The following is a 25,466-nucleotide window of genomic DNA, read 5'->3' on the forward strand; positions in this document are numbered from 1 at the left end:
GGACATGAAACTTGTCCCCATGGGCTGGACATGAACCCTGACAGGGCTGTCGTAATGCACCACATTCCTTCTAACATGGGCAGTGAGACAGACCTGGGCGGCTCGTGTGAGTGATTAACTCCGGACCGGAGCGTGTCTCCACATGCCGGCACAGTCCCCAGCAGCCTCCGAGGGCAGGGCAGGAGTGGAGCAGCTCATTTTCCCCCTCTCTGAGGAATGAAGGGAATTTGGTGTGTGTGCACGCAGGTTGGGGGCAGCCAGCCGGTAACTTGGACGTGGCCCTTGAGCTTATCTGGAAGTCAGGGAGGAAAAGCTGAAACAATGTGATACCAGCACGCTGAAATGACACCTGGGTTCTGCAGAAAGGGAGGAGGCTGAGGACGACCTCAGGTTTGGCTGGCTTTAAAAATCTCACACAAAGGGTGTGTGCACACTGGGGGAAGGATGAAAAGGCTCTGTGTAGGAGCCTGACACCCCAGCTACACCAAACACACAGCCTGGGCCGTACCCTTTGGACACCCCATCGTGCTCATCCCGGGAAACAGTGGGAACGTGGGGGCCTGGTGGGAGCATCGCCGAGCACGAGGAGCATCACAGGCACCCCGGGCGCGGGGATCTGAGCCCTCCCGCCGGGGGATTACCGCCCGGCTCACGGTCACCCCGGGGGCCGGAGGGGGCAGCTGGGGCGGGGGCAGCCCCGAGGTCCGCGCTGCCCCCGGCGCTGCGCTCAGCGCTGTCCCAGCCCAGCCCCGGCCCGGCCGAGGCGCGGAGCCCGCGCGGCCCCCGGGGCGGTGCTGGCGGGGGGCGGCGGGGGCGGTGCCTGCCCGGGCGGCGGGCGGGACGCGCCGAGCGGGGCCGGGCCGGCGGAGCGGGCGGCGGCGGCCTGGCACAGCGGAGCGGAGAGGAGCGGAGCGGGCCCGGCAGCGGCAGGTACGGCCCGAGCGGGGCGGCGGCGCAGACAAAGGGCGGGCGGAGGAGCGGGCGGGCGGCAGCGGGGCCGGGGCCGCCGGGCCTCGCACCGCCCCGGCCGGGCTGCGCCGGCGACCGGGCCCGGCGGCTCCTCCCGTCCCCCGGGAACGGCGGCACCCCCCGCCCGTCCCCGCGGCGGAACGGCCCGGTGCCCTCGGGAGGAGCCGGCCCGGGTGGAGCGGGGGTCCGGCGGGGAGCACCCCCCTCCGGGCCGTCCCGCGGCCCCGCCAGGCCGAGGGGTCTCGGCGCACGGGGCTCGGAGGAGGCGGCGAGGCCGCGCCGTGCCCGGGGTGCCCTGGCCCCGCCGCGCCCGGGCACCGCCGGGGAGCAACCGAGGCCAAGCTGCGGCACGGCGCCGGGCGCGGGGTGCGCGGCCTGGGGCGTCCCCGCTCCCGAGGAGTGTGAGTGGTGGTAACTAAAACCGTGCAGGACCAGAGCGGCCAGGGCACCTGGAGGTGCACACCTTGCGCATGGCACGGCTTGCCCAACCTGGCTGGCGTTCCTGTGGAGCACCTCACCACCCCTCTGGAAGAGGTCCTGGCGTTTTCTCTGCCACTGGTGAGCTGCTGGGCTTCTGGTGCATAGCTGTGTGTATTATCTCCCCAAGACTTTTGGGGTTGCCTCCACCACCGCACAGGCAAGCTGTCCCCTGCAGATGGGGGCAGCCCCTGATGCCCGGTGGCAGAGAAGCCACACCAGCTTGGGCGACCTTTGGCATCACCTGGAAGACTTTGCTTCCCATCGAGGCTGGTGCTCCCTCCCAGTACTGCAGTCATATCCCAGCACCGGGACTCCCCCATCTCGTGATCCCGGCCAGCTGCTGCCACAGCACACCATGGGGATGATTGTCTTCCCACTAAAGGTGCTTGCAGGGTTGGGAAACCGGCGACTTGCAGTGCCCCTTTGTCACCGGCAGCCTTGGAACAGCAGCTCTTCCTGCAGCAAAGCAGCATCTTTGTTACTCACATCTCGAGAGTGGTTTTTACTGGGGCTGGGCTGGTGAAGATGGGGAGATGAGCAGTCCTGTGCCTGCTCCCCTCGGCTGCACATGGGGACCACAGCTGAGGAAGCTGTCCTTTTTCCAAATAAAACAACCAGGACAAATTCAATAGGAAATAAGTTCCTCTCTTCTGAGTGAACTTGCCGTGGGTGGAGAAGAAGGAAATTAAACAATAGAAAAAACGTGCAGGGCTTGATATGGCAGGAAAATAAACCCCAGTGTTGTTGGCTTCTGCCAGAATGGCCAAGCATCTTCCCTTTGCCTGTGTCAGTGTTCATTTTGGGCAAGGACAGTGAAGGCAAAGCTCATGTTTCCCAGAGCTCCCCCATGGCTGAGGCATCCATGTGTGGGTATGGGGAAGCCAGGACCTCCCCATGCCACCCATCAGGGTCACCTTGCCCAGCCCCAGTACATACCATGACACCCCACTAGCTGCAGCCCCCAGATTTGCCCCTTCCAACCTGGAGCTGCTGGCATGGGACACTGATGCTGGTAGGGAAGCCCACACACACAAAGCCCTTCCTGCTTCCTGTGCCTTTGGGAGGCAGGTGGGTCTGCTATGATTTTGTTTAGATGGGGTTGGAAAATCCATCCCACCACCATACAGGCAAACAGACTTTTCCTGACAGGTTGTTTTTCTCCCCCCTCTCTGTCAGTACTGTAGAACAGGACATATTTAATACGCTGTTGGTGGTAATTTAAACTGAAGGAAGAAGACACCTCATAAGTCAAAAGCCAGGCTGAAATGAAGAGGGAATGATTAATATTTTCTTCAGTAGTGTGTCATGGTGAAGTATGGCACAGCCGAGTGTGTCCCTGCTGCAGAGTGTCACCATCAGCACCTGCCTGTCTCCTTCCACAGGCTTTTATAAGCAGTTTTGATTTTGGGATATCTCTGGGTGCTGGGCTGAGGATGGAGGGCTGTCTCACCATCTTAGCCAGCTTCTGATTGTATGCTGGAGAAGGAGCTGCTCTCTTGGCTCTTTGTACTCTGGGGCAGATCATGAAGGGTTTTGCTTAAAAGGTTGGGGTTTTTTTTTGTGTAATTCCACCTTCTAGATGTACCTTAATGAGTTGTGGTTTCATTTTTGGCTGTTCATGTAGAGCTTGCCAGAATAAAGTTAGGACTCAAGACAAGAGAAGCTAGATACTAAGTTCCTATGTCTTGTGTTTGCTTCATGGCTAGAGGATGGGGGCTTCCAGTCTGTCTCAGTGATGTTTCCAGCCCTTCCAACTTCAGCACCTCATGACAACCCTTGACTTCCCTGTGTGTTTTTGGCTGAGATGGTGGCACTGCTTTGTGCCATTGTCTCATGTATGTTGGTGGTATTGGAACTTGACACAGGGGCAGGAGGACCTGGGGGGAGGGAATGTGGGATGCTGCCTTCCTGGAGATCATCCTACAAACCTTGGGGGCCGTGACCAGTCTGCAGGTGCCTGTGGGAGATGGTGCCCCCATGCCCACTCTGTGCCTGTCCCCAGGTGTGGAGGAGCAGGACAGCCCTCGTGCCAGACCCCTGGAAGGGCTGGAGTCACACCTGCATATACAGAGTTGGTGGCCTGTAGCTTATGATTCATGTTGTTTTCCTGCAAAAGCCACTGACTGAAATGGCAGAGCTTGCAGAAGACTAATCAATATCGAGCTATAAATCCCTGTGTGACAGTGGCCAGGGGGCTGGGATTGGAAGCACCTTGGTTCCCACGTCCTCCCCAAAACCAGCAGGACCTTGCTGCAGCCTTTTGCCCCTGGACAGGGACAGGATCCTCTGCACTACCTTCAGGTGGCACAAGCCTTCCTAAAGGGGTTTAGGAAGGTCAAGAGATCCCTAAATGGATGGTATCCCGAGGGGAACTACCCTGGTATTTATGGTGGGCATGTCCTGAGTTCAGCCCTGCTACTGATCTGGTCAAACCTGTGGAAATGGAGATTGTCTTGGAGAGATCAAGACTCTCTTCTGGGACCTCTGCCCTGTTGTCCTGCTTCTGCCAGGGAACCACAAATATCTTGGAATTTACATTCACCGATGTAAAGCAGGGAAGAAGTGTTTCCTGTCTCAGAGCTTGGGCATGTTGAGGGTTGGATGTACAGTGAGGGATGTCCAGCTCAGCCCCCTCTGCTACACTGGGAGATGTGTGTCTCACCCCAAAGCTCTGGGTGTTTAGGAAGGATGTCAGCCCCTAGAATGTTGCTGCTCCTCGGGGTAGCCTGCTGCTCTTCTGGCTCTGCTTCCCATCTCTTGGCAAAACCTGGATACCTTCTAGCTACTTGTCAGCACCCCTCCAAGTATTCCGCTTCCTTCCCAACACTGTCTGCATCTTCACTGCCTTGTACAGCCCTGCAGCCCCAGGGCTTGGAGCTCTTAAAGAAAGGGGATGCATTAAAGTGTTAACCACACAGTCCTGGCTATGAGTGCTGTCAGTGTCTGGACACTTGGCTCAGGCCATTTTCAGTCTCCTCCATCAGCCTTGATCCATCCCTTGCTGTGCTAGTACACTGCTGGTCTCATGGATTTGCGTTGGATAGTGGGATTGAGGCCAGGAGGGAAGGAGTTGGTGCAGGTGGGGCATGACAGGTTGGTTCCCCAAGCATTTGCTTGCCTTGGAGCCCCTGCAGAGGAGAAGGAGAGGACAAGGCTGATACTGGAGCAGGTAAACCAAAGCAACATACTTCCCCTGGACATTCCATTAGGTTCCTGCAGCCTCAGACCTGGATCTGGAAATCAGGGAGGCAAGAAGCAGCTTAGATGCCAGCAGCTGTGCTTGCTGGGGCAAGTGTGGCCTTTGCCAGTGCTGTTCTAGGCAGTGAAAACAAATTTTCAAACAAATCTTGCAAATGTCCCCTGTGCTCTGTGCCTGTTCCTGCTCCCTGTGTTTTCCCTGGGCTGCTGAGCCTTGCAGCCTCTGGTACATTTTAAGGGTGACAAAGTTTACATGCAGAGGTAATGTCTTTTATTAGCCTAACTAATACCTTTAGGAAAAAACAGATGTGCTCTTGGGCCTGAGAAATGCCTGCGTGGCCAAAATGTGTCGCTTGTTCCAACTGTGTCCATTGGTCTAATAAAAGATCTGATCTCCAGCCTGTCCCGGCCATGACCTTGGAGCTTGCTGGCCCTGGAAGCGTCCTGCCTGTGCGTCAGTGTGCGTGCCCAGCCCTTCCCAAAGGACCTGCCACCCCGGGAGGGAGCACACCCACGGCACGGCAGGGGCTGCTCTGACCTCTGATTCAACACTGGCTGCCAGCACCTGGCCCTGCGGGTGCTTCGGGCTCCTGGCAGCGTCTGTCCTGGCAGACTGCAGGGAAGGGGAGGTCAGAGGCAGCTCAGCAAAGCACTGGGGCATCAGGCAGGATGGATGTGGTCTGACAGGAGCATCCCGGGGAGCTCCTGGGAGGAGGGAGCAGCTCCATCCTTGCAGGGATTTCTCTGGAATGTGGGCACTGGTTGGGGGGTCGGTTGCTCTGTGTGAGCTGGTTCATGATGTGGTTTTATGGATTCTGCTTTGCAGAAGTGCTGGTTTGGGGCCGGGTTAGCACTTGCAGGGCAGCCTGTACTCCCCAGAACAGCTGGCAGTGGCAGGATGGCTCTGCTCTCCCACCAGCTTGGGAAGCTGGCGAGCAAAGGAAGCAGCTGGACCGTCCCGTGGGGCTCACAGTGCTGCTGTGGCTGAGCACAGGGAATCACTGCTGCCTCAAGGCTCTCTGAGATCCAATGCCATCCTCACTTGTGGCAGGACCAGCATCTCTGCAGGGAAAGTCTGGCCAAGCCAAGTGTCAGAGGCAGCAAAGAGTGGCATCGAGAGGCTTTCAGTCCGTGCTTTTTTTGGATAGGAGTCCTCGTGCAACCTGCTTGTGAAGGGGGCAGGCTGCCACTCCAGTGAAATATAAAAATGCATGCGAGATTATTTTCCCCTCATCCTTTTTCTTTTTAAAATACTCAGGATTCAGACCCTGATTATCCAGAAAGGCTCTTGGGTGCTTGGAAAGCCACAGGAACCGACACGGCACATTTCGAAGCAGGAAAACCCAATTCATTGAGTGGATTTTTTCCCCCCTGTGAACCCACTTAAAATTCATGGAGAGTTTTGTCAGTAAGAACCTGTTTCAATTAACAGACAAAAGAAACTCTCCTCGTTAAGCACCTCTTTCAATTAAAGTTTGGGAGAATTCCCCAAGCTCTGCTCCGAGGCTGTTCCCAAGGATTCAAGGACAAAAAATACCCCTGAGGAGGAGTCACCTGTGAAGGGCTTCAGCTTTTTGGGGAAGGGCTGCAGTGGCACAGCCCAAACCCTAACCTGGCTGTGGGGTGTTGGGGTGTTTTGTTGGGATGGTGTTGGGGATCAATGGTGCTGAGGGATCAGCTGCCCAACCCCAGTGTCCCTGGGGCACAGGAGAACTAATGACTGCTGCTAATTGCTGGCCTAGTTTGTGGAGGAGACTGATTTCATGTGGGTTTTGGGAGATGGTGAGGTGCTCTTCCAGATCAGTATGCTGAGGGTAAGGAGGGTGGGAGCCACTGGTGCCCCAGGATCAGAAATGGGGTGACTTCTGCAGAGGGTTCCTCTGTGTAGCCTCACTGATGGGGCTGGGGAATGGGGTGGGAGTTGGGGATCAGCAGGGACAGGACCTTGGGATGTGGGTTTGAGATGGGTTTGCTAGAACTGGTCTTACAAACCCACCAGTTGGGCTTGCCAGCTGTTCTGCCATGAAAGTTTTAATCATGGGCTTCCAGAAACCTTACCCAGTTTTTTTGGGATTTAGATTTTTAAAAAATTTATTCAAGTTTTTTCTCCCCTAAAAAATCAGCATATACATGCCACACACTGAACCTTGCTTTTTCATCCCTCTGCAGGCAATGAGCTGTTCTCATGATTGTTTTTTTGAAGAAAACTTGAGAAAAACATTACTTCTATCTTTTGCGGTAAAACTGAAGTGCTAATGGGGCTTTCTGGGTGAAAAAAAATGCCTCTTCCAGAGCTGGACACTTTGAGTAAAAATAACTTTTTAAAAGTGAAAATTCTTAACCACTTTCACTGGGGTCATTGCTCATATTGGTTTCTTTCCCCCAAGAGCAGGAAGGTGGTGGGCAGGCAGAACCAGAGGTTTATTTCCAGAGGGGAGTGAGGTGTCAAGGGGAAACTTGGTTCAGCAATCCAGGTGAATGCTCCAACTGCTCACTTCTGGCCAGGCTCTATAAATCAGATCTTAACAAAAAAGAGCTGAGAAAAAGGGAGGATTTTCCTGCTGTAGGCCTCCTGCGGTGGAAATCCTCCAGACCTTATAAATCATGGATGAGTTTTCCTGATACTCCCTTGTGTTTGGTCATATCCAGCCTGTGCATGAAGGGGAGAAGCTGAGCCAGGTGGGTTTGCAGTGGGAGCAGCACCAGGGGCTACCTGTCACTGCCTGTCTCTTGTCCATTTTTAACTTGGCACCTCTTGGGCACCGTCAGAAGGCTGGTGTCCTCAGGAAAGGAGCACTGGGACTGTCCCTCTCCCAGAGCAAGGTGGTTTTCTCCCTGCTAGGTTGTAACTACTGTTTGCAAAGCACTTAAGCAGCCTATGTAATCTACCACTAAGATGCTCCTTATCTGGCATTACAAAACCTCCAGCAAGTGGGTGACTGGGACAAGCTCCTTTCTGCTCCTCTGTGTCCTTCTCTGTGTTTTCCCCTCTCTGTCTGCTCCACATCCCTCTCCCCTGTCCCTGCACCCAGGTTTTGCAGCTTGGCAGGAGGCAAAGGGATGTCCCTACAGCTCATCCCTCTGTCCAAGTCTCTTGGGCTCATCCTAAAGGCTCACTCAGGCTGTCAGGACATGGGGATCACCAGGAGAAACTCTTGGTTTTGCAGTGGCTCAAGTTTTTATGCTGGGTTTCTTTTCCTGGGCTGTGTGGCTTTGTCTCCTGTGGCACAGGGCTTGTGCCCCAGCTCCAGGAAAATCCTGATGGGATCATCACACCACCACACACCACAGTAAAGGAGATCATCTCCTGATTGTGGCCTCTCTTGGTCAGTGGTTCCAGCTGTGGCTGGGTAGGGAGGAGATGGAGACAGGGACAGACAGTGATCCTTCACCCCCTGAGACAGCTCTTTTCTCTTGCCAGTGCTTCCAGCTGTCTGCAGATATTTCCAGTCGTAGCTGGGATCACTGTAATTTAGAGCTGATAAAGGCAGCGGTGCAGAGGTGGGTGTTTAAAGGCCATTTTTTCATGCCAGTTACTTTTTCATTTTCAAAGCAACCTCCCCTGTCTTGAGCTTGCAGTTGTCTCTTGAATAATGTGATGGCATTAATCTCCTCTCTAAGGACGTGCTTAGCTCAGTGGTTTTAGATCTGTAGCCCTCTAAATATTACCAGTGAGTGAAGGGGATTCCCTCTAGAGGGAACTTAAACCTATTAATAATAATTTGGCTGCCTTTTGTGCATCTTTTACAGGTAGTGCTGATTCCCAGGGCTGCAAGGCACCACTTGGTGATTGCTGGGGATGCTGGTGGGGGTGCCTGAGGTGTGAGAGAGACAGAAGGTGGAGTTGGATGAGCACTGTGTGCCTGCTGGGGGCCTGAGTCCCAGCCTTGCCAAATTTAGACCTTCCAGTAGCCTTTGGCTTTCAAGTGGGAGATGCAGCAGATGTGTAGGTGGGGCTGATCCATCCACATTCCCTGCAGTGGTCGGTCAGGGGAAGGGAAGTGTTGGAGCGAGCAGGAGTGATTGCAAATCGCTGAGCTGTGCAATGCAATTTAGCATCCTGCCTCTAAATCCTCCTCCATCCATGCTTAACCCCCAGGGCTGGCTTACATGGAGAAGTGGAGCTGGCATGGTGGTGACGAGGTGATTACCTAGCAGTGGTGGGTCTCTCCCTGCAGCAATGAGGAGTGAGAAGCAGGGGTGCCCACCCAAAGGGTGCCAGCAGGAGAGGAGCAGGGTGACCCATCTGGCTGTGATGTTTTGGATGTGGTTTCATCTCTGTGGGTTGAATGTTGGAGATTTGGGAGCTACTAGAATTGTGGACAGTAGGTTTGTGCACAAAATCTTGGAGTGTCTTCTGCATGACAGTGGATGCCTGCTTCTCCCCTTCCACCCTTTCCAAAGTGGTGCAAGGGAAATGTGTGAGCAATTTCTTGCTCTGCCACACCCGTGGTCCCACCTCTGGGCCATGGGCTTGGGACTGTTGATTTATCCAGCAGATGGGACTTGTGAACTGCCTGATCTTCACTGCTTGCACCTGCAACCAGACCTATTCCACCCCTCCATAAATCAACCCCTGCTGTGGTTGTCTTCTGGGATCACTGACCCTTCCCTCTCCTCTGGGTCTGTTTGCACTTCCTTGCTTATATTCAATCCTTCCATTGCATCCCTGCAAAATCTCATTGGTATTTAAAGGAAGAGTGCTGTAAGCCACTAATGGAGGTGGTTTCATTCCCTCTCATCCCATCCATTGCCTCCCTGACTTTCTGGGGTGCAGTGGTTCCCCAGGCAGTATTTGAGGAAAATAACTCTGGGCAGAGGGGAACCACCATCCCCAAACTGCACCAGGGGGTGGGTTTTGAAAAGCTTCTCAAACATTTTTCCCTTCTTCCTGCAGCTCTCTTAGCTTCCAAGTGATGATAGTAAAATGCCTGTCCCCTGGTTGCACTCCCTGCCAGTCCTGGGGTCGGACCCAGCTCCACAGGGTGCTCCAGGCTCCCAGCCACACTGGGAAGCTGCTTGAATGCTGATTGTGTTTGTCAGGGCAGCCGGATTAAGAGCACAGTGGCTAAGCCTCCTCACTGAGCCTCCTCTCCAGTGGAGTCCTTGCCAGGGCATTGCTCAGAAACCCACGAGGAAAGAGCATTTTCCAGGGTTCTTTCTCCCAGGGTCGTTGATGTGCAATTGTGGCTGAGTACCCCCCTGGTGATGGGAGCCTGCCTGCACCAATTTTGGGGGCCTGAGGTCTGTGTGTGGGACTCAGGCTGACATTTCCAGTTGGTACCTTTTAAATAACCACTGTGGTTTTAAAAGGCATCTGAGCAGCATCTAAAAATCAGGTTAAAAGGAAGTTTGACCCTGGCTGTCACCTTGCTAGGTCTTGTGGTTTTTAAAATGTTACCATCTTGTTTCTGTTTTTTGTTTTAGAAAAGCTGTTGGTCTCAAGGACTTGTTTTGTGCTTTTGGGCATGAACCTGCTTTCTTGTCTGGCAGTGAGCTGTCAGCTCTCCCACCACTGCCGGGGCTGTGCAGGGCTTTGCTGGGCAGGATGCAGCCAGCACACACTTGCACTAGGAAAGCCCTGGGCAGGAGCATCCCCACCCTGCAGCATCGCCCCAAAGCCCTTGGCATCCTCCCCATGAAGGGTTTGCTCTGCAGTGAACTGGCAGAGCAGGATTCCTGCCTGCTTCCTGCCACACTGGCAGGTGCTTGGGGCATGATGCTGCCCATCCCAGTCCCAGCTCACACCTGGCTGCTCTGGGGGTCTGGTGCTGGCTGCACCCCCTGCCTGGGCAGCCTGGGAAGACTCAGCCGGCATCTGGCCAGAGATGCTGTCTCCAAAGCCTGGTCATTAAGTACCAATAATGAAAAGCTCTTGGGGAAAATGGACTAATGAAACGCCCTTGGAAATGGCAGGTGATGTAGGTGCAGAGCCCTCTTCCCTGTCCCATGGAGGATGGTGCAAGGATGGACACATGGTCCTGTCCATCAGCTGCTGGCTCCGGTGCTTGGCATCAAACCCACTGCTGCCATTTGCCTGCCCGTCACTGTGGGAATGCAGCTGCCAGCACCCACTGCTGCTGGCAGATGAAAGAAACCTGGAGAGGGAGTTGGATGGCACAGCCAGGGTGGATAATGCATTCCAAGCTCTCTGCATCCCTAGGTGGGGAGACTCCCTCTGCATAAGCACATCCCTAAAATCAACAGACCTGGAGAAGTGCCCTATCCCAAAACCCCAGCAGGGCTGTTGTCTCAGGGATGCTGGAGGGGCAGAAGGAGTGAGGTGGAACAGGCAGGACACACCTCAGGGGGGCTAAGGAGAGAAGGTGCATCTCCCTTGGTCGTGCCTGGAGATCATCCATGTGCACAAAGATAAATTACAAATCAATAAACCCAGCTGTTCCACCATGCCCAGCACAGCCAGCACAGGGAGGCTGTTGGTATGTCACGGATATGGTGAAGGAGGAGAGTGATGGAAGCTGGAAGGAGACTGGCTGCCAGCAGCACCTACGGGGCCTGGCTGAAGCAGTGCCATGTCGGCAGGGTTGGGAAGTGCTGCCTGGAGCAGGAGTTGCTGCTGGGAAGGGCAGGGATGACAGGATTACCCTGCCAAGCCCCAGCCTGTAATCCACAGTGCCGCTCAGCCGGCCACGTTTAATCCTGTTATGAGCCCGGCTGGTGTCAGCAGGGAGGGTGCTCAGCCACGGTGCTGGCAGGGCACAGGAGCTCTCCTTGAGAGGAACAGCAACTCCTGCCCTTGTCCCCAACACTGGTAGAGAGTTTGGGGACAGAGCTGTGAGTCACTTTTTTTTCCTTAAACACATTGACCTCATCAGTCTGTCCCCCAGGTGGCTTCACCTTCTGGCAAGCAGTGCTCATTGTTTCCCTTTCCTTTTTTCAAATGAGCCTTTCACAGGGAAGGCAAAAATATTCCCAAGGTCCCTTTGGCTCCACGTGGGCACTCCCGCATGCCCATCTCGGTGACCTTGGCTGGCAGCTCCTGGCTCGGCCTTGAGCTGCCCAGCTGGCAGGCTCCCCGTGTCCCTCCTGTGTCCCTCCCGTGTCCCTCCTGTGTCCCTCCCTGCCATCCGAGCTGGGCCGTGGGGGGCTCAGACCACCCCCCTTTCTCCTCGGCAGAGTGCAGCTCTTGCTGGGCACAGGGAGGAACGGGGCTGCTTCTCCAGCTGCTTGAGACACCAGAGGTTCACAGGGGGCTGGGGGCTCCCCTCCATCACACCTGGTGATGCACCTGCACTCCAGGTGCACCCACAGCTGCCATCCCATAGCACGGCTGCGTGCCACACTCCCACTACATCCCTGGTACCGCCGGGAGCTCACAGCATTCCTGTGGCAAGCCCTGGCACGCTGGCAAGCTTGTGAGGACTCTGCTGGGGCTGTCACGCTGGCAGAAATACCAGCGGCAGCCTTGGCACAGCCGGCTGTCCCTGCCTTCTCATGCCACCTCTCTCTCTCAGGGTGCCGTGTGGAGCCGGGGAAGCCGGGATTCGCCATGCCCGCACTCCCACCACCAACCACGCCGAGGCCGCCCGCCGCCCCCTCGCCCCGCTGAAGCCATGGAGCTGCTGCTGCTGCTGCTGCTGCCACCACCACAGGCATTTTGGCTCGGCAAGGGGACTCTTGGTGCCTCTGCCATGGTGACATGAAGCAGACAGCGAGGGACGCCCGACTGCTGGAGGGGAGAGAGCCTGCACAGGCGGCCTGCTAGTATTTTAATTTATTAGTAGTATTCAATTTGATTTTACCTAGTTTTTTGTTGGTTGGTTGCTTGCTTCTTCCCCTCCCCGGGGCTCGTGAGGGGAGGGGGCAGGCAGGGGAGAGGGGCCCCACCTCACCCAGCGGATGCAAGGATGACTGTGCTGGCCAGGGCCAGGCGGGGTATCTGGCAGCTCTCTCCGCAGGTGGTGTTGCTCCTACTCTTTGCCTTCTGCCTGCTCAGTGTTTTTGTCTCTGCTTATTATTTATATGGGTGGAAAAGGGGCTTGGAGCCCTCTGGGGACGTGGCGGGGCCGGACTGCGACGAGCCCAAGGTCGCCCCTTCCCGCTTGCTGCCACTGAAGACCCTCAAGGTGGCCGACTCCTCCCGCACAGACCCCTTGGTGCTGGTCTTCGTGGAGAGCCTCTACTCCCAGCTGGGCCAGGAGATTGTGGCCATTTTGGAGTCGAGTCGCTTCAAATACAGGACAGAGATTGCCCCGGGGAAGGGGGACATGCCCACACTGACCGATAAGGACCGGGGACGCTTTGCGCTCATCATCTACGAGAACATCCTCAAGTATGTCAACCTGGACGCCTGGAACCGCGAGCTGCTGGACAAGTACTGCGTGGAGTATGGCGTGGGCATCATCGGCTTCTTCAAGGTGAGGGGGTGCATGGGGCAAGCCAAGATCCCATGACCAGGCCAGATGTGAGCCCTGGTGTCCTGCTGCTCCACAGGGACTTTGCCCTCCCCATGCTTTCTGCAAGCAGTGTGAGTTGGTGTGGGGCACATTCTTGTAGCAGAGGGCACCATGTTAGCTCTCTCCCTTTGGAAGGGCTCTGTGGCCCTTGGAGATTTTGAGGGAAAAACCACACTTCTGGGATCAGTCCAGTTGCTTTTAGCACTTGTTTTCCAGCAGTGACCCTTGCTGGGATTTGCCAAAAGCGTGAACAGGTATTTTGCTCAGCAGCCCTTCTCCTGCCCAGGGCTCCTAGCCTTGGGGCACTTTGCACATAGAACATGGGCCAGATTGAGTGTGTGAGGTCTGAGGGCACCCCATGCTCCAGAGAGGAAGGGGGGAACCCAGAACCTGGATCTCTAGGGGTGGTGAGCTGTCGCTTCTGTTGCTGTGGCTGTTGGTGTTCCTTGTGAGCCCCTGCTTTGTCCCCAGTGTACCACCCCCTGTAGCTCCCATTTTCCCCATGCAGGCCAACGAGAACAGCCTTCTGAGTGCCCAGCTGAAGGGCTTCCCACTCTTCCTCCACTCCAACCTGGCACTGAAGGACTGCAGCATCAACCCCAAGTCTCCCCTGCTCTACATCACACGGCCCAGCGAGGTGGAGAAGGGTGTGCTCCCCGGGGAGGACTGGACTGTCTTCCAGTCCAACCACTCCACCTACGAGCCCGTCCTCCTGGCCAAGACCAAGTCAGCCGAGTCCATCCCGCACATGAGTGTGGACGCTGCGCTGCACACCACCGTGATGCAGGACCTGGGCCTCCACGATGGCATTCAGAGGGTGCTCTTTGGCAACAACCTCAACTTCTGGCTGCACAAGTTGGTCTTTGTGGACTCTGTCTCCTTCCTGACGGGCAAGAGGTTGTCTCTGCCCCTTGACCGCTACATCCTGGTGGACATCGATGACATCTTTGTGGGCAAGGAGGGCACACGCATGAAGGTGGAAGATGTCAAGGTGTGTCTGTGCTCTCCTGGCTGGGTGGGCAGGGCTGGACACTTGTGCTTGCTCAGAGATGCTCCAGAGATGAACTTTGCTGCCCTCAGGGCCTCCCCTGTCCCTCTGAGAGCCCTTCTGCAAAGCGCTCAGGGACATTGGTGCTTGCCTGATGTGGCAGCTGTCCCTGAGGCCACGTGCTGAGGACACCTTGCTTTCTCTCCCCTTCTCCCAGGCACTGTTTGACACACAGAACGAGCTGCGCACCCACATCCCGAACTTCACCTTCAACCTGGGATACTCAGGGAAATTCTTCCACACAGGTGAGAAGGGCAAGGGCACCACTGAGAGTCCTCAGGCATCCCACCCTATTCTTCCATCACCTGGCCACCAGGAGGGGCTACCTCTCCCTCTGCCCCAGCTGTACACACAGCTCTCTGTGTTCAGTGGTGACAGCAAGTGTCATGCCACAGGTACTGATGCTGAGGACGAAGGTGATGACCTGCTGCTGTCCTATGTGAAGGAGTTCTGGTGGTTCCCCCACATGTGGAGCCACATGCAGCCTCACCTCTTCCATAACCAGTCGGTTCTTGCCGAGCAGATGACCTTAAACAAGAAATTCGCTGTCGTGAGTAAAATGCTGCCAGTGGGGTTGCTTGTGGTGAGGGGAGGATGGTAGAAGAGGAGCAAAGAAGATTCCCAGGGAATGGCCTCTCCCTTGCTGGAGCAGAGGGATCTGGTGACATTAAGTCATGTCCCCCATATTGCAGCTGTGTGGGTAAATCCATTTATTCTGTAGTACCTAGTGCTAAAGGATTTATGTGCAGCAGCCAGCTTGTTGCTGTGGCAGTGAGCTGCCTCAGTGGCTATTAAAGGGGGGGCCCTGTCTGTGCCCTGCAGCCATGCCTGCCTGGCCTGGCACCGTGGGGTTGCAGGAATGCTCAGCCTGGCGCCGTGTGACTCTGCTGGGTGATGATGTGGGATCCTGGAGCCGTGGCTGTGCTGGGAGGCTCCGGCTGATGGAAACTCCCTCTACAGGCTGAACTGTCAGAGACATGTTTGGTTGTTAAGGCAGGCTCTGACCTTCAGCTTGGTCAGGAGTTCTCTGTCCTCTTGGGCTGTCCTTTGTGTAGCACTGACACCAGTTCATGCTGTGATTGACTGACATCTGTCTTGAATCCAAACGGGTAAAGCCAGACCTATTAATAATTGGATCCTATGGCCTAAGAGAGGGATCTTCAACCTAACTTGAATTTATTATCTGATAATTACAAGTGCTTAATTAGAGAGAGACCAGACCTTTCCTACTTAGGATGGGCAGTGTTCCAGCTCAGAATTTCCAGGCTGTTTTGTATTTACTGGTATAAACCAATCTACAGTCCTATATAGCTGTGTCTCCTCACTGTTCACACAACAGCTTGGCTGTGGCTGTTCCGTGGGTGACAGCAGGAGACAGGGATGAGGATGGTCTGAATGAAGCAGAGGAGTGGGTGTCCACCCAGCATGGCTGCTCCTCGGCTCCCTTTTGTGGAGACAGCCAAGCTTAGGAGAGGATGCAGGGGCACAGCCTTGACCTGGTTGCTCTCCAGAGGCACAACTAGACATTTTGTAACTGGGAATGGAGAGGGACTGGTTTGTGATTTTGAGGTCTCCACAGTCACCCATTCCCAGGCACTCACTTCTCTGCAGGAGCATGGCATCCCCACTGACATGGGGTACGCTGTGGCCCCCCACCACTCGGGCGTGTACCCTGTGCACGTGCAGCTGTACGAGGCTTGGAAGCAGGTCTGGTCCATCAGGGTGACGAGCACGGAGGAATATCCACACCTGAAACCCGCCCGCTACCGCCGCGGCTTCATCCACAACGGCATCATGGTGGGTGCTGGTCTCTGCTGCTTCTCTTCTCCTGCCTCCCCCACCAAAACAGAACCTCGGGAAGTGGTTTCTGTGCAGCTCCAGGGTGAGGGGGTTGTTCTCCCTTGCTCATCCTGCATGGGTGAAGCTTGTGTGAGGACAGTTTTTGGCTTTTCCATCTGTCCACTTCTGTGTGTGGATTCAAGTCAAGGGTTGTGAGGGGCAGTGGAACTAGTTCTGACCTCTGAGGTCAGGTTCCCCCTTTTTGTTGGGAAGGGAAGGAGACCCAGCTCTCAAAGCCTGAAGGAGGCCATGTGGCCATTTCATTGCCCTGGCTCTTCCACCTGTTCCATCCATGTATTTTTTCCCTCCCCAGGTACTCCCCCGGCAAACCTGTGGCCTGTTCACACACACCATTTTCTACAATGAATATCCTGGTGGCTCCAGTGAGCTGGACAAAATCATCAATGGGGGTGAATTGTTCCTGACTGTGCTCCTGAACCCTGTAAGTACTGCCCAGGGAGGGACAGGCAGGTGTCTTGCAGAGCTGTCCTGGCACTGCTGCGGAAGATGTTCCCAGTGTCCTCAGCAAGGGTGGGGCCATTTGTGGGATGGCTGCTGGGTGAGGCTGCTCCAACCCCTGCTCTGTTCTCTGGGCTTCAGATCAGCATCTTCATGACCCACCTGTCCAACTACGGCAACGACCGCCTGGGCTTGTACACCTTCAAGCACCTGGTCCGCTTCCTCAACTCCTGGACCAACCTGAAGCTGCAGACGCTGCCCCCCGTGCAGCTGGCACAGAAATACTTCCAGATCTTTTCCGAGGAGAAGGACCCACTGTGGCAGGTACCCCTGTGCCTATAGTAGGGGGAGTGACCCTGTTTATTGTGCTGGGAGAGGGTAGTGGGTATAGCTGGCCTTGCTCTGAGGCTCAGATAGCTTCCAACATGGATTTCCTTCTGAACCTGGGTAAGCAGTGTTTAACCAACCTCTGGTTGGTTCTGCAGGCATTGCCAGAATGGAGTTTGTGATAAGCCAAATCTTTGTCCTGCCTGCTGAGCAGAGTGGCCTCCCTGTGTGTGTGCTCAGGCTGGAGGGGCTGAGCAGTGGTGTGGGGTCCCATCCAGGCTGCTCTGTCCCTGACCCTCCACACTGTGTTTCAGGATCCCTGTGAAGACAAACGACACAAAGACATTTGGTCCAAAGAAAAGACCTGTGACCGATTCCCGAAGCTCCTCATCATCGGGCCTCAAAAAACAGGTGCTTCCCTTCACCCTCAGTGCTGTGAGCCTGCTGGGAGGCTTCACAGGACTCCCACACTCTCAAAGAGCCTCTGTCAGCCCTTCTGCCTTGAAGCAGAGCTCGGAGGGAGGTTTGGCCTGTGTCAACTCCCTCTTTCTGTCTGTCCAAAGGAACAACTGCTCTTTATCTCTTCCTGGGAATGCACCCAGATCTGAGCAGCAACTACCCCAGCTCAGAGACTTTTGAGGAGATACAGTTCTTCAATGGACACAACTATCACAAGGGCATCGACTGGTGGGTCTCTGGATTGTGAGGAGTATGCTGGGGGTGCCCATAAGTTTGGGCAGGGGAGCAGTGGTGCTGTGGAGCATCCCTGCTGAGTGTCTGAGATGTCACCTGTGAGGGCTGGGGCCATCTTGTGGTGCCTGTCTGCCAGCCTCACACTGTGCCTCCCCCAGGTACATGGAATTCTTCCCCATCCCCTCCAACACCACCTCTGACTTCTACTTTGAGAAAAGTGCCAACTACTTTGACTCTGAAGTGGCTCCTCGGCGAGCTGCAGCCCTGCTGTCCAAGGCCAAAATCATCACCATCCTCATCAACCCTGCAGACAGAGCCTACTCCTGGTATCAGGTGAGCCTCTGCCTCTCCCCTGGCCTGGGCAGTGCTGTGGGACAGTGGGCAGAGGCTTGGTTTGGGATGTGGGGTGACTGCAGGTGCTGTGCTAGTTGGCTGAACGTGATGCACGAGGACACATCGTGGTGGCCTGGGAGGCACTGAATCTCATGGGCAGCCCAGGATTTGGGTTACCCTGGGCACAAACCTGCCTTGTTCCTGCCTGACAGCACCAGCGAGCTCACGATGACCCGGTTGCCCTGAAGTTCACCTTCCACGAGGTGATCACAGCGGGGCCCGAGGCCGCCCCGAAGCTGCGCGCGCTGCAGAGCCGCTGCCTGGTGCCGGGCTGGTACGCCACCCACATCGAGCGCTGGCTCAACAGCTTCCACGCCAACCAGGTAGGGATGGCAGCACCCCAATCCTGCAGTGGCAGCACCCAGGGAGAGCCCTCACCCAAGCAAGGATGTGGGGGAAAGAGATCTTGGATCCAAGGTCCGCTGTGGAGTTGTTCCCATGGCAGCTGTTTTTCTTACGCCCTATAAACCACGGGGAGAGGAGTAAAAATACTTGGGGAAGGGCCAGAGGGGAGGTGCTGTGCAAGAAGGGAACCTGGTGATGGATAACACACAAAGAATGTCCTTGTGTGGATTGTCACAGCAGGGTTAAAGGGGAGTTGGGACAGAGGGCTCTGGGTGGCTCTGCGGGGTCACCCAACACTCATTGGCCATAGACCCCTGGGGCTGCCCTGTCTGGTGTCACCACAGCATTGAACAGGACAAAAATAGCAGGTGAAGCTGCCTATAGTTCAAGCTGTCTGCAGGAAAAATGGGAGCTGGATGCCAGCCCTGCTGTGACCCACACAGTGCAGCACTGCTGGAGAGTACGGGATCAATCCCTGAATGATTTTTCCACTGTTGATTAACCTTATAAAGTCTTATTAGCTGCCTGCTGCTAGTGTAATTGCTGTATTGCAATCTCAGCTGCCTGTGGGTTGGGTAGCCCTGAGCAGAAGCTCTGATGTTGTCCTAGGTGGGTCCTGGCTTTAGTTGCATTTCATTTTCCAACATCCAGTGTAAGGGAGCACTGGGGCACATTGGTATTTAGCAGGTGTCCTTGTGCAGGCTGGTGGCAGATTTAGCTCCGCGATGACCAAAGGTGTGGTAAAGGTGTCCTCTTGCCTGAGGAGAGCAGGGCTGGGAGCCAGTGGCACCTCACCACTGCCTTGCTCTCTGCAGATCCTGGTGCTGGATGGCAAGCTGCTCCGAACTGAACCCGCCAAGGTGATGGAGACGGTCCAGAAGTTCCTTGGTGTAACCAACTTCATCGATTATCACAAGACCCTGGCGTAAGTCCTTCCCCCAGCTTCTCCTTCCTCCACCCTGCCATTGCTCCCATGCAGTGGGTTGCCCTGGGGACACCCAGCACTGTCCCAGAGCTGCCCCCAGCCTTGGGCCTCTCCACAGAGCTGCTGTTGATTTTGATGAGGCTGAGCTTTTGCCTGAGACTTACCCAGACTCTACAGTGAGGTCACTGCAGGCAGCCCAAGGGCAGCCCTGGGCTCCTGGAGCAGAATTCAGGAGTGCATTTGTGACACAGATGATGGTATTGAGCCCTGGCATTCCATCTCCTCATAGATTCCTGAGAGCAGCTGCTGGCTGTGTGGCACCTCTGTAGGTGTCACCTTGCTCTGTGCTTTCCATTTAAACCCCACTGTGGGAAGGCTCAGGACTCCTAGAGAAATAATAATTTGCCTATATGTGTCCACCCAAGTGCTGTGGGGCACTTGAGGGCATCCAGGGACAAAAATGCCATTACAGAAAATGGTAACTAAACCCAGGTATACTCTGTGCTCCCTCAGGAGGGCAGTGAATGAGCCTTGGTGGACTGCTTATTGCACAGCTGCAAGGGGTTGTCTCAGAGGGTTGATGACAGGATGTTAGCTGGGTTGTGGATTTCAGAAGTGGAGAAGTGCCCTGTGCAGGGCTGGACAGCAGTGGGACCTGCTGGACAGGATGTCTGTGGGAGGTGTGAGGGGGATAAGAGGGCTGAGACAGAGCTCTTGCTTCGCAGGTTTGATCCAAAGAAAGGATTCTGGTGTCAGCTTCTGGATGGAGGGAAAACAAAATGCTTGGGAAAGAGCAAAGGGAGGAAGTACCCCGAGATGGATTCAGATGTGAGTATGCAGAGTATGCAGAAAGCCTGCTGGGCTGGTCCTGAGCTGGGCTGTGCTGGGGTGGTGGGTTCCAGGCTGCTCCCCTGATGCTCCTCTTTGCTCTCCTGTTGCAGTCACGCTCCTTCCTGCGGGACTATTACAGGGACCATAACATAGAGCTCTCCAAGCTCCTGTACAAAATGGGGCAGACATTGCCCACCTGGCTGCGGGAGGAGCTGCAGAGCACCAGGTAGCTGCTGCTGCCACCCCCAGCCACACATGAGCGGGGCTGACCCTGTGCCAGCAGGACCTTCTCAGCAATACCTGGCCTTGGAGGGGACCCCAGGAGTGCACAGCATCACTGGAGGCTTGGAGGGGACCCCCAGGAGCATATGGCTGCACCAGAGGCTTGGAGAGGACCCCTCGGAGCACAGGGCTCCACTGGAGGCTGTCTGAGCACTGATTCGACTCTGCAATCCCTGTGCTCTCACCTCTCTGCCTGCCCCCCACCTGTATCTCATTTTATTTTTCCTTTTTAATTCCCAGTCCCTTCCCACCCTGCTCTGGCGTAGGGAAGTGGCACAAATTCCCCTTTCTCTACTCAAAGAGGGTTGCAACTGCCTTGAGCCAAGGGCAGCACCAGAGCTGTCCCTCACTTCCTGGTCTGAGGGTGGAGGAGCTGTCCTGGGTGCACTGGTGGTCACTTTGCTGAGCTGGAGCAGAGGGATGGAGCTGGTGGATACCCAAAGCACAGAGGAACCCTCACCCACTCCTGCCATCAGTCCCATGGCAGGAAATAGGAGAGTTTGCTGGATTCCCCCAGCACCTACTTGGAAAAGCTAAGAACAAGGTGGACTTTTCTTTCAAATTTCTTTGTCATCTCTGTCATCATTTTCAAGTTCCTCAACCTCTGGCACCCCCTCCATGGGCAGTGTGGTGGGAATGTGGCCTGGCAGGAGAAGGGGCTAGCATGCTGGTCTGGGCATACTGGTCCCTGTATGCTCATACTGGTCCCAGTATGCTCATGGTCCCAGTTTGCTCAAGCCCATCCTGCAATCTTGTACACATGTGGTATTTCCTGTGGTAAAGCCAAGTGGTGCCCAGCACACCCTGGCATGGAGGAGAGCTCGGGGGCAGAACAGACATTGGGATAACGGCAATCAGAAGAATGCTGAGAACTTCAAACCTCTTGAATATTAAAAATGAAAGTATTTTAATAATGTTGGGTTTTACCGGGGTGGGGCGGGTGGTTGTTCATTTGGTTCGCCTTTTTGCAGGGAGGTGTTTTTCTTCAGTGCCAGAATTTGTACCTAAACCCCGAGGGTTTTGCGTGGTCTCTTTGGTTGTTAGACATGACATGGACACAGGTCAGTGGGGAAATGGGACAGTTTCCCAGAGGGAGACACATCTCTGTACCAGAGCTGCAGCCTCTCCCAAGCCCTAGGATTCGTTGGCACACGAGACTGAGCCATCAGGGGTTTACAGGGATGAGGGCCCACGTTTCCCCTTGCTTGGAGCTGCCCCGCAGGATGTGGGATGGCAGCGGTTCCGTGGGAGGGGGTGCAATGCCAGGCTGCAGCCAGAGTGGGGCAGGGCAGTGGGGTGAATGAATTCTCTGCCCGTGTGAGGGGCCCCGCTGGCAGCAGCGTTCCCACCGGGATGTTTCCCCTATAGCAGCACGTGGGGCCATGGAGGCTGTGCTGGGGGAGGCTCCCAAGCACTGGTGTAAGCTCCTGTTGAACTAACTGCTAATAAATGAGGGGCTCTGGTTTTATTTGCTGGTTGTTGCCTGTGTCTCTCCTCTGGCATGATCCAGCCCTGCCCCTGGGGGTCCTGGCTGCCTTTGGGCCTATCTTTGGGGGGGTTTAGGAAGGGGGGTGTGGGAGCAGCTCTCCATGCACGAGGTGGCAGCAGCTCTCTAGTCCTGGATCCGTCCACACTGCACAGCGCCCACAGCGCTCGCCAGGACAGCATCCAGCACCGGCTGTGTTAGCGCTGGGGAGGGATTTGGGGGGCTGGGGGGTCCCTGCTTGCCTTCTCCCCCCACCCCACTATCCAGCCTCTGCCTGCCCCAGCCTGCCCGCCTGTCTGCTGCCTCCCCGCCGCCTTCCGCTGCCCGGCCCCTGCGGAGCGCTGCAGGAAACGAAGACGGAGCCTAATTAATCCCAGCCGGGTTTGTTTGAACCTGTCGGAGTGACAAACGATGTGTGGTGCCGAAGGAGCCGCCGGATGGAGAGGGGCTACAGGGGGAGAGCTGGGGGGAACGATGGAGCTGCTTGCCCAGGAGAGGAGGCTGGTAATTCCCGGCCATGCTGCAGCACGTCTGGGCCATGCACCCACCATGGGTCCCTTCCCTGTGTCCCCAAGCCGAGGAAGGAGCAGTGTCTGGGGCTGGCCTCCAGCCACAGATGATGTGCAAGGAAACCTCATCTTGGCCCTGGGCTGCCCCAGGTGGGCCCAGCTGGTGCTCAGCTTAGTCCTGAATGAATTGCTTGTTAATTAACAGGGTCATAAGCACAGCTCAGCCCCATGCCATGGCCATAGGGTGCCCGGGAGGATGAGAAGGTCTCTGCCCTCCCACAGCCACAGGAGAGCCCTGTGTGAGGGAGGATCTGTTCCCCTTGCCTGTCACCCGCCTTGGCACCAGTGATATTTTGTAGTTTCTGCCAAAAATGTGCAAAGTTGGCAAAATCCTTTCTGGGCTGGGCAAGGGCCGGGGCCTGGCCAGCTGCAGCCAGCAGGGCCCCAGGAGCAGAAGGACCTGATCCCTGCTTGGGATGGGCTCAAACCCTCACTGCGCCTGGACTGCTTCCCTGCTGTGGCCAGGGGTTGTAGGGGCTGTCCCTGCTGCAGCCTTGTCCTGGAGCCTCCTACCAGAGACCCCAGGGCAGCCCCTGCCCAGCTCTGATCTTCCGTGAGCTGCATGGGGCAGTGGGTGGGAGTCAGCAGCTTCCTGGGGTTCCCAGAGGGACAGATGAGGATGCTCCAAGCTCTTGGCAGCCCTAGCCTGCAGGCAAGACCACGGTGGCCATGGCAAGGGCTGGCTTTCCAGCCCGCAAACCACTGTGGGGTTGGGTCCATCCCTGATGGCTGCTTTCTGCACCTTGATTCATCCTGCAGCATGCCCTGACATGTTCTGCATCCTTATCCTGACACCTCCCTGCCCCAACGTGTCCTGTATCCTCTTGGCTGTTGGGGATGTGTCAGTGAATCCCTGCTGGAAGTGTCTGCAGGAGAGAGATGAAGCCCAGCCATGCCTGGGCTGCTTGTGTGGGGTCAGGCAATGCTGGTTGTGCCACAGCCCACCCAGCTGCCAGGAGGGATGCAGGCAGGGAGAGCTGTGTGCAGGAGGGGTGCAGGGAAGGAGAGATGCTGGCAGCAGGGCACAGGGCTGGGGGCTGCTGGCTGCAGGCAGTGGGGTAACTCAGGGATGTCCACTGAATGCAGGGACCTGTGGTCCCCTAAGCCTTCCCTTGTCCCCAGCAGAGCTGTACAGACCAGGCCTGGATCCTAGCCCTAGGTGCCTCGCTTGACTGAAGAGCCCCAGCCCTGGGAAGGAGGGGTTGGAGAGAGGTTTTGCCAGGGAATGAGGTGGCAGTGCCAGCAGTTGGGGTGCACGTACACCCCCGCCAGCTCCTCCTGCCCTGCTGCCAGCAGTGCCTGGCTCCCTGCAGTTGTTGGGATGCAAACCCCTGCAAAGGGATATTGTGCCTTCCATCATCTGGTGAGCAGAGTGGGCGGGGGGACAAGAGAAAAAACTCTTGGATGACTTGGAAGCCATCTCCTGTGTTGGCTCCCCAAAGCAGATGGAGGTGGGGGTGCTCAGCAGTTTATGGGTGGGATGGGTTCCTCCTCCAAGCACTCTGTGCTGTCCCCAGCCTTCACAGCCTGCTGAGCCTCGACATTTAAATCAGGCTTTACAATGAGACTTAGTAGAATTAGAATTATTTCCATCAAAGGGTATCTATGCTGTGAATTTAGGTTGAAGGAATCTCACTGTCAGCCCCTCATCTCTGTAACCACCTCCCATCTCTGCTCCTCCAAAGAGGCACAGAGGGGCCAGAGCCCAGCAAGCACTGACCTGTCCAAGGCCTCTGAAATCCGTGGAGGAGTCAGGACACACCATGGAAACTGCTCTTTCACAGGGAGAAGCAGGCTGTGTTTGCACCCTATAAATAACAGAGATCCCTGACCATGGAGGAGCCCCCCACCCTCCTGAGAAAGGTGACCCCAGCCCAGGTGAGGGTAAAAGCAGATACTGCAAATATTTCAGTGGCAGGACTATGAACACAGCAATGGCTTCACCCTCTTCCACAGCCCTTTTCTCCAAGCTGGGGGCCTCCCAGGGGATCTTGTCATGGACAGGGAGGGGACAGAGGTGCTGCTGGTGAGGCTCTGGCTGTGGTCATGCTCCTGCTGGGATGATGGGACCCTCATGGAAGGTCAGATGTGGGGCAGTTGAAAGCCTCCTGGGGCCCCACGTGGTGTCACACAGTGCTGTGTGCTGCCAGGGGACTGTGGCCATGGCAGGCCCCGCTGGGGGTGTCCCTTTGCACCCCCCAGCACAGCTGCTGGGACGTGACCTTGGCTCTGCAGCCCTGACACTGCTGCATCCTTGTCATGGGACCTGTGACTGGAGGGGGATGATGCCTGGGAGGAGGGACAGTGCAAGGCAGCAAGTCCTTTAATAAATGCCAAACAAAATATTTCTTTTAATGCCTCTCATGATTTTGAAGTGACACATTTACATTTTGTGATAAAATAACACCAAATCCCAGTGTCTGAAAAACTCAATGTATTTCTGTTACATGTTCATCTACCCTGTGACTACAAAGCTGACATAAATGTTTTTGTAGATCTACATGTTCCTGTAAAGATTTATATCTCTTGTTTCAAAGATACAAATGTATAGAATGTCTCCTATACACGCAAAGACATTTATATATAAGCTATTTACAACGCCTAAGACTGTAAACACAAATTGCCCATTTAAATGTCACAGCCCAAATCAGAAAATGCTGGGGATGCAAAATAGACTTGAAATGTCAAAGGACAGATGACGAAAAGATGTTTCTTCCATCTGGGAAAATTCTTATAACCAATTTCCATTAATCCCAGCTTTCCGGCGCCTGCAGTTAACCCCGTTCTGTGAGTGCTGTTTTTTCAGACAGACATGGTGATGGGCAGCTGGGCCCCTCCAGCCCAACAGACCTCCTGGGCTGGTGCCTCAGCCAGCCCCTCATCCCAGCCCTGCAGCCCCCCTCCTTCCCCACCTGCCAGCCCCTCATCCTGCATCCCTCTGCCCTCCCGCAAGGCGCCTTTGTCCCTTCCTGTGCCGTTTGTTATTGAAACCAGGTGTCAAAGCAGCTCTGAGCTGGGGGGAGCAGGGGCTGCTTCCCAGGGCTCTGCAGGCAGGGAAGCTGTGGGTTGTTCCCCCCCAGAAGGGTTGCAGGGGTACGAGGGGATGAGCTGAGGGGCAGCACGGAAGGGGTGTCCCAATGTCCTCTGGCTCCTGATGGCTGGCAGAGCTAGAACCAGGCAGGCTTTGCATGAGTGGAAAAAGATA

The 25,466-nt window shown here is 55.8% G+C and overlaps 1 protein-coding gene across 1 annotated transcript; it reads left to right on the forward strand.

Moving 5' to 3' along the window:
* Nucleotides 1–779: 779 nt before the first annotated feature.
* Nucleotides 780–21,674, forward strand: NDST1 (N-deacetylase and N-sulfotransferase 1). The gene is made up of 15 exons (XM_063413373.1): nucleotides 780–930; nucleotides 12,123–13,025; nucleotides 13,573–14,055; nucleotides 14,270–14,357; nucleotides 14,508–14,662; nucleotides 15,724–15,909; nucleotides 16,265–16,393; nucleotides 16,552–16,734; nucleotides 17,052–17,148; nucleotides 17,301–17,424; nucleotides 17,589–17,763; nucleotides 17,976–18,146; nucleotides 18,984–19,093; nucleotides 19,819–19,921; nucleotides 20,035–21,674. Exons 2-15 carry the CDS (start codon nucleotides 12,516–12,518, stop codon nucleotides 20,152–20,154), a joined length of 2,634 nt encoding a protein of 877 aa, XP_063269443.1. The 5' UTR covers nucleotides 780–930; nucleotides 12,123–12,515; the 3' UTR covers nucleotides 20,155–21,674.
* Nucleotides 21,675–25,466: the final 3,792 nt, after the last annotated feature.

Source organism: Prinia subflava, chromosome 16 (genome assembly GCF_021018805.1).
Source record: "Prinia subflava isolate CZ2003 ecotype Zambia chromosome 16, Cam_Psub_1.2, whole genome shotgun sequence".
In the NCBI taxonomy this organism is placed as follows: Eukaryota; Metazoa; Chordata; class Aves; order Passeriformes; family Cisticolidae; genus Prinia; species Prinia subflava.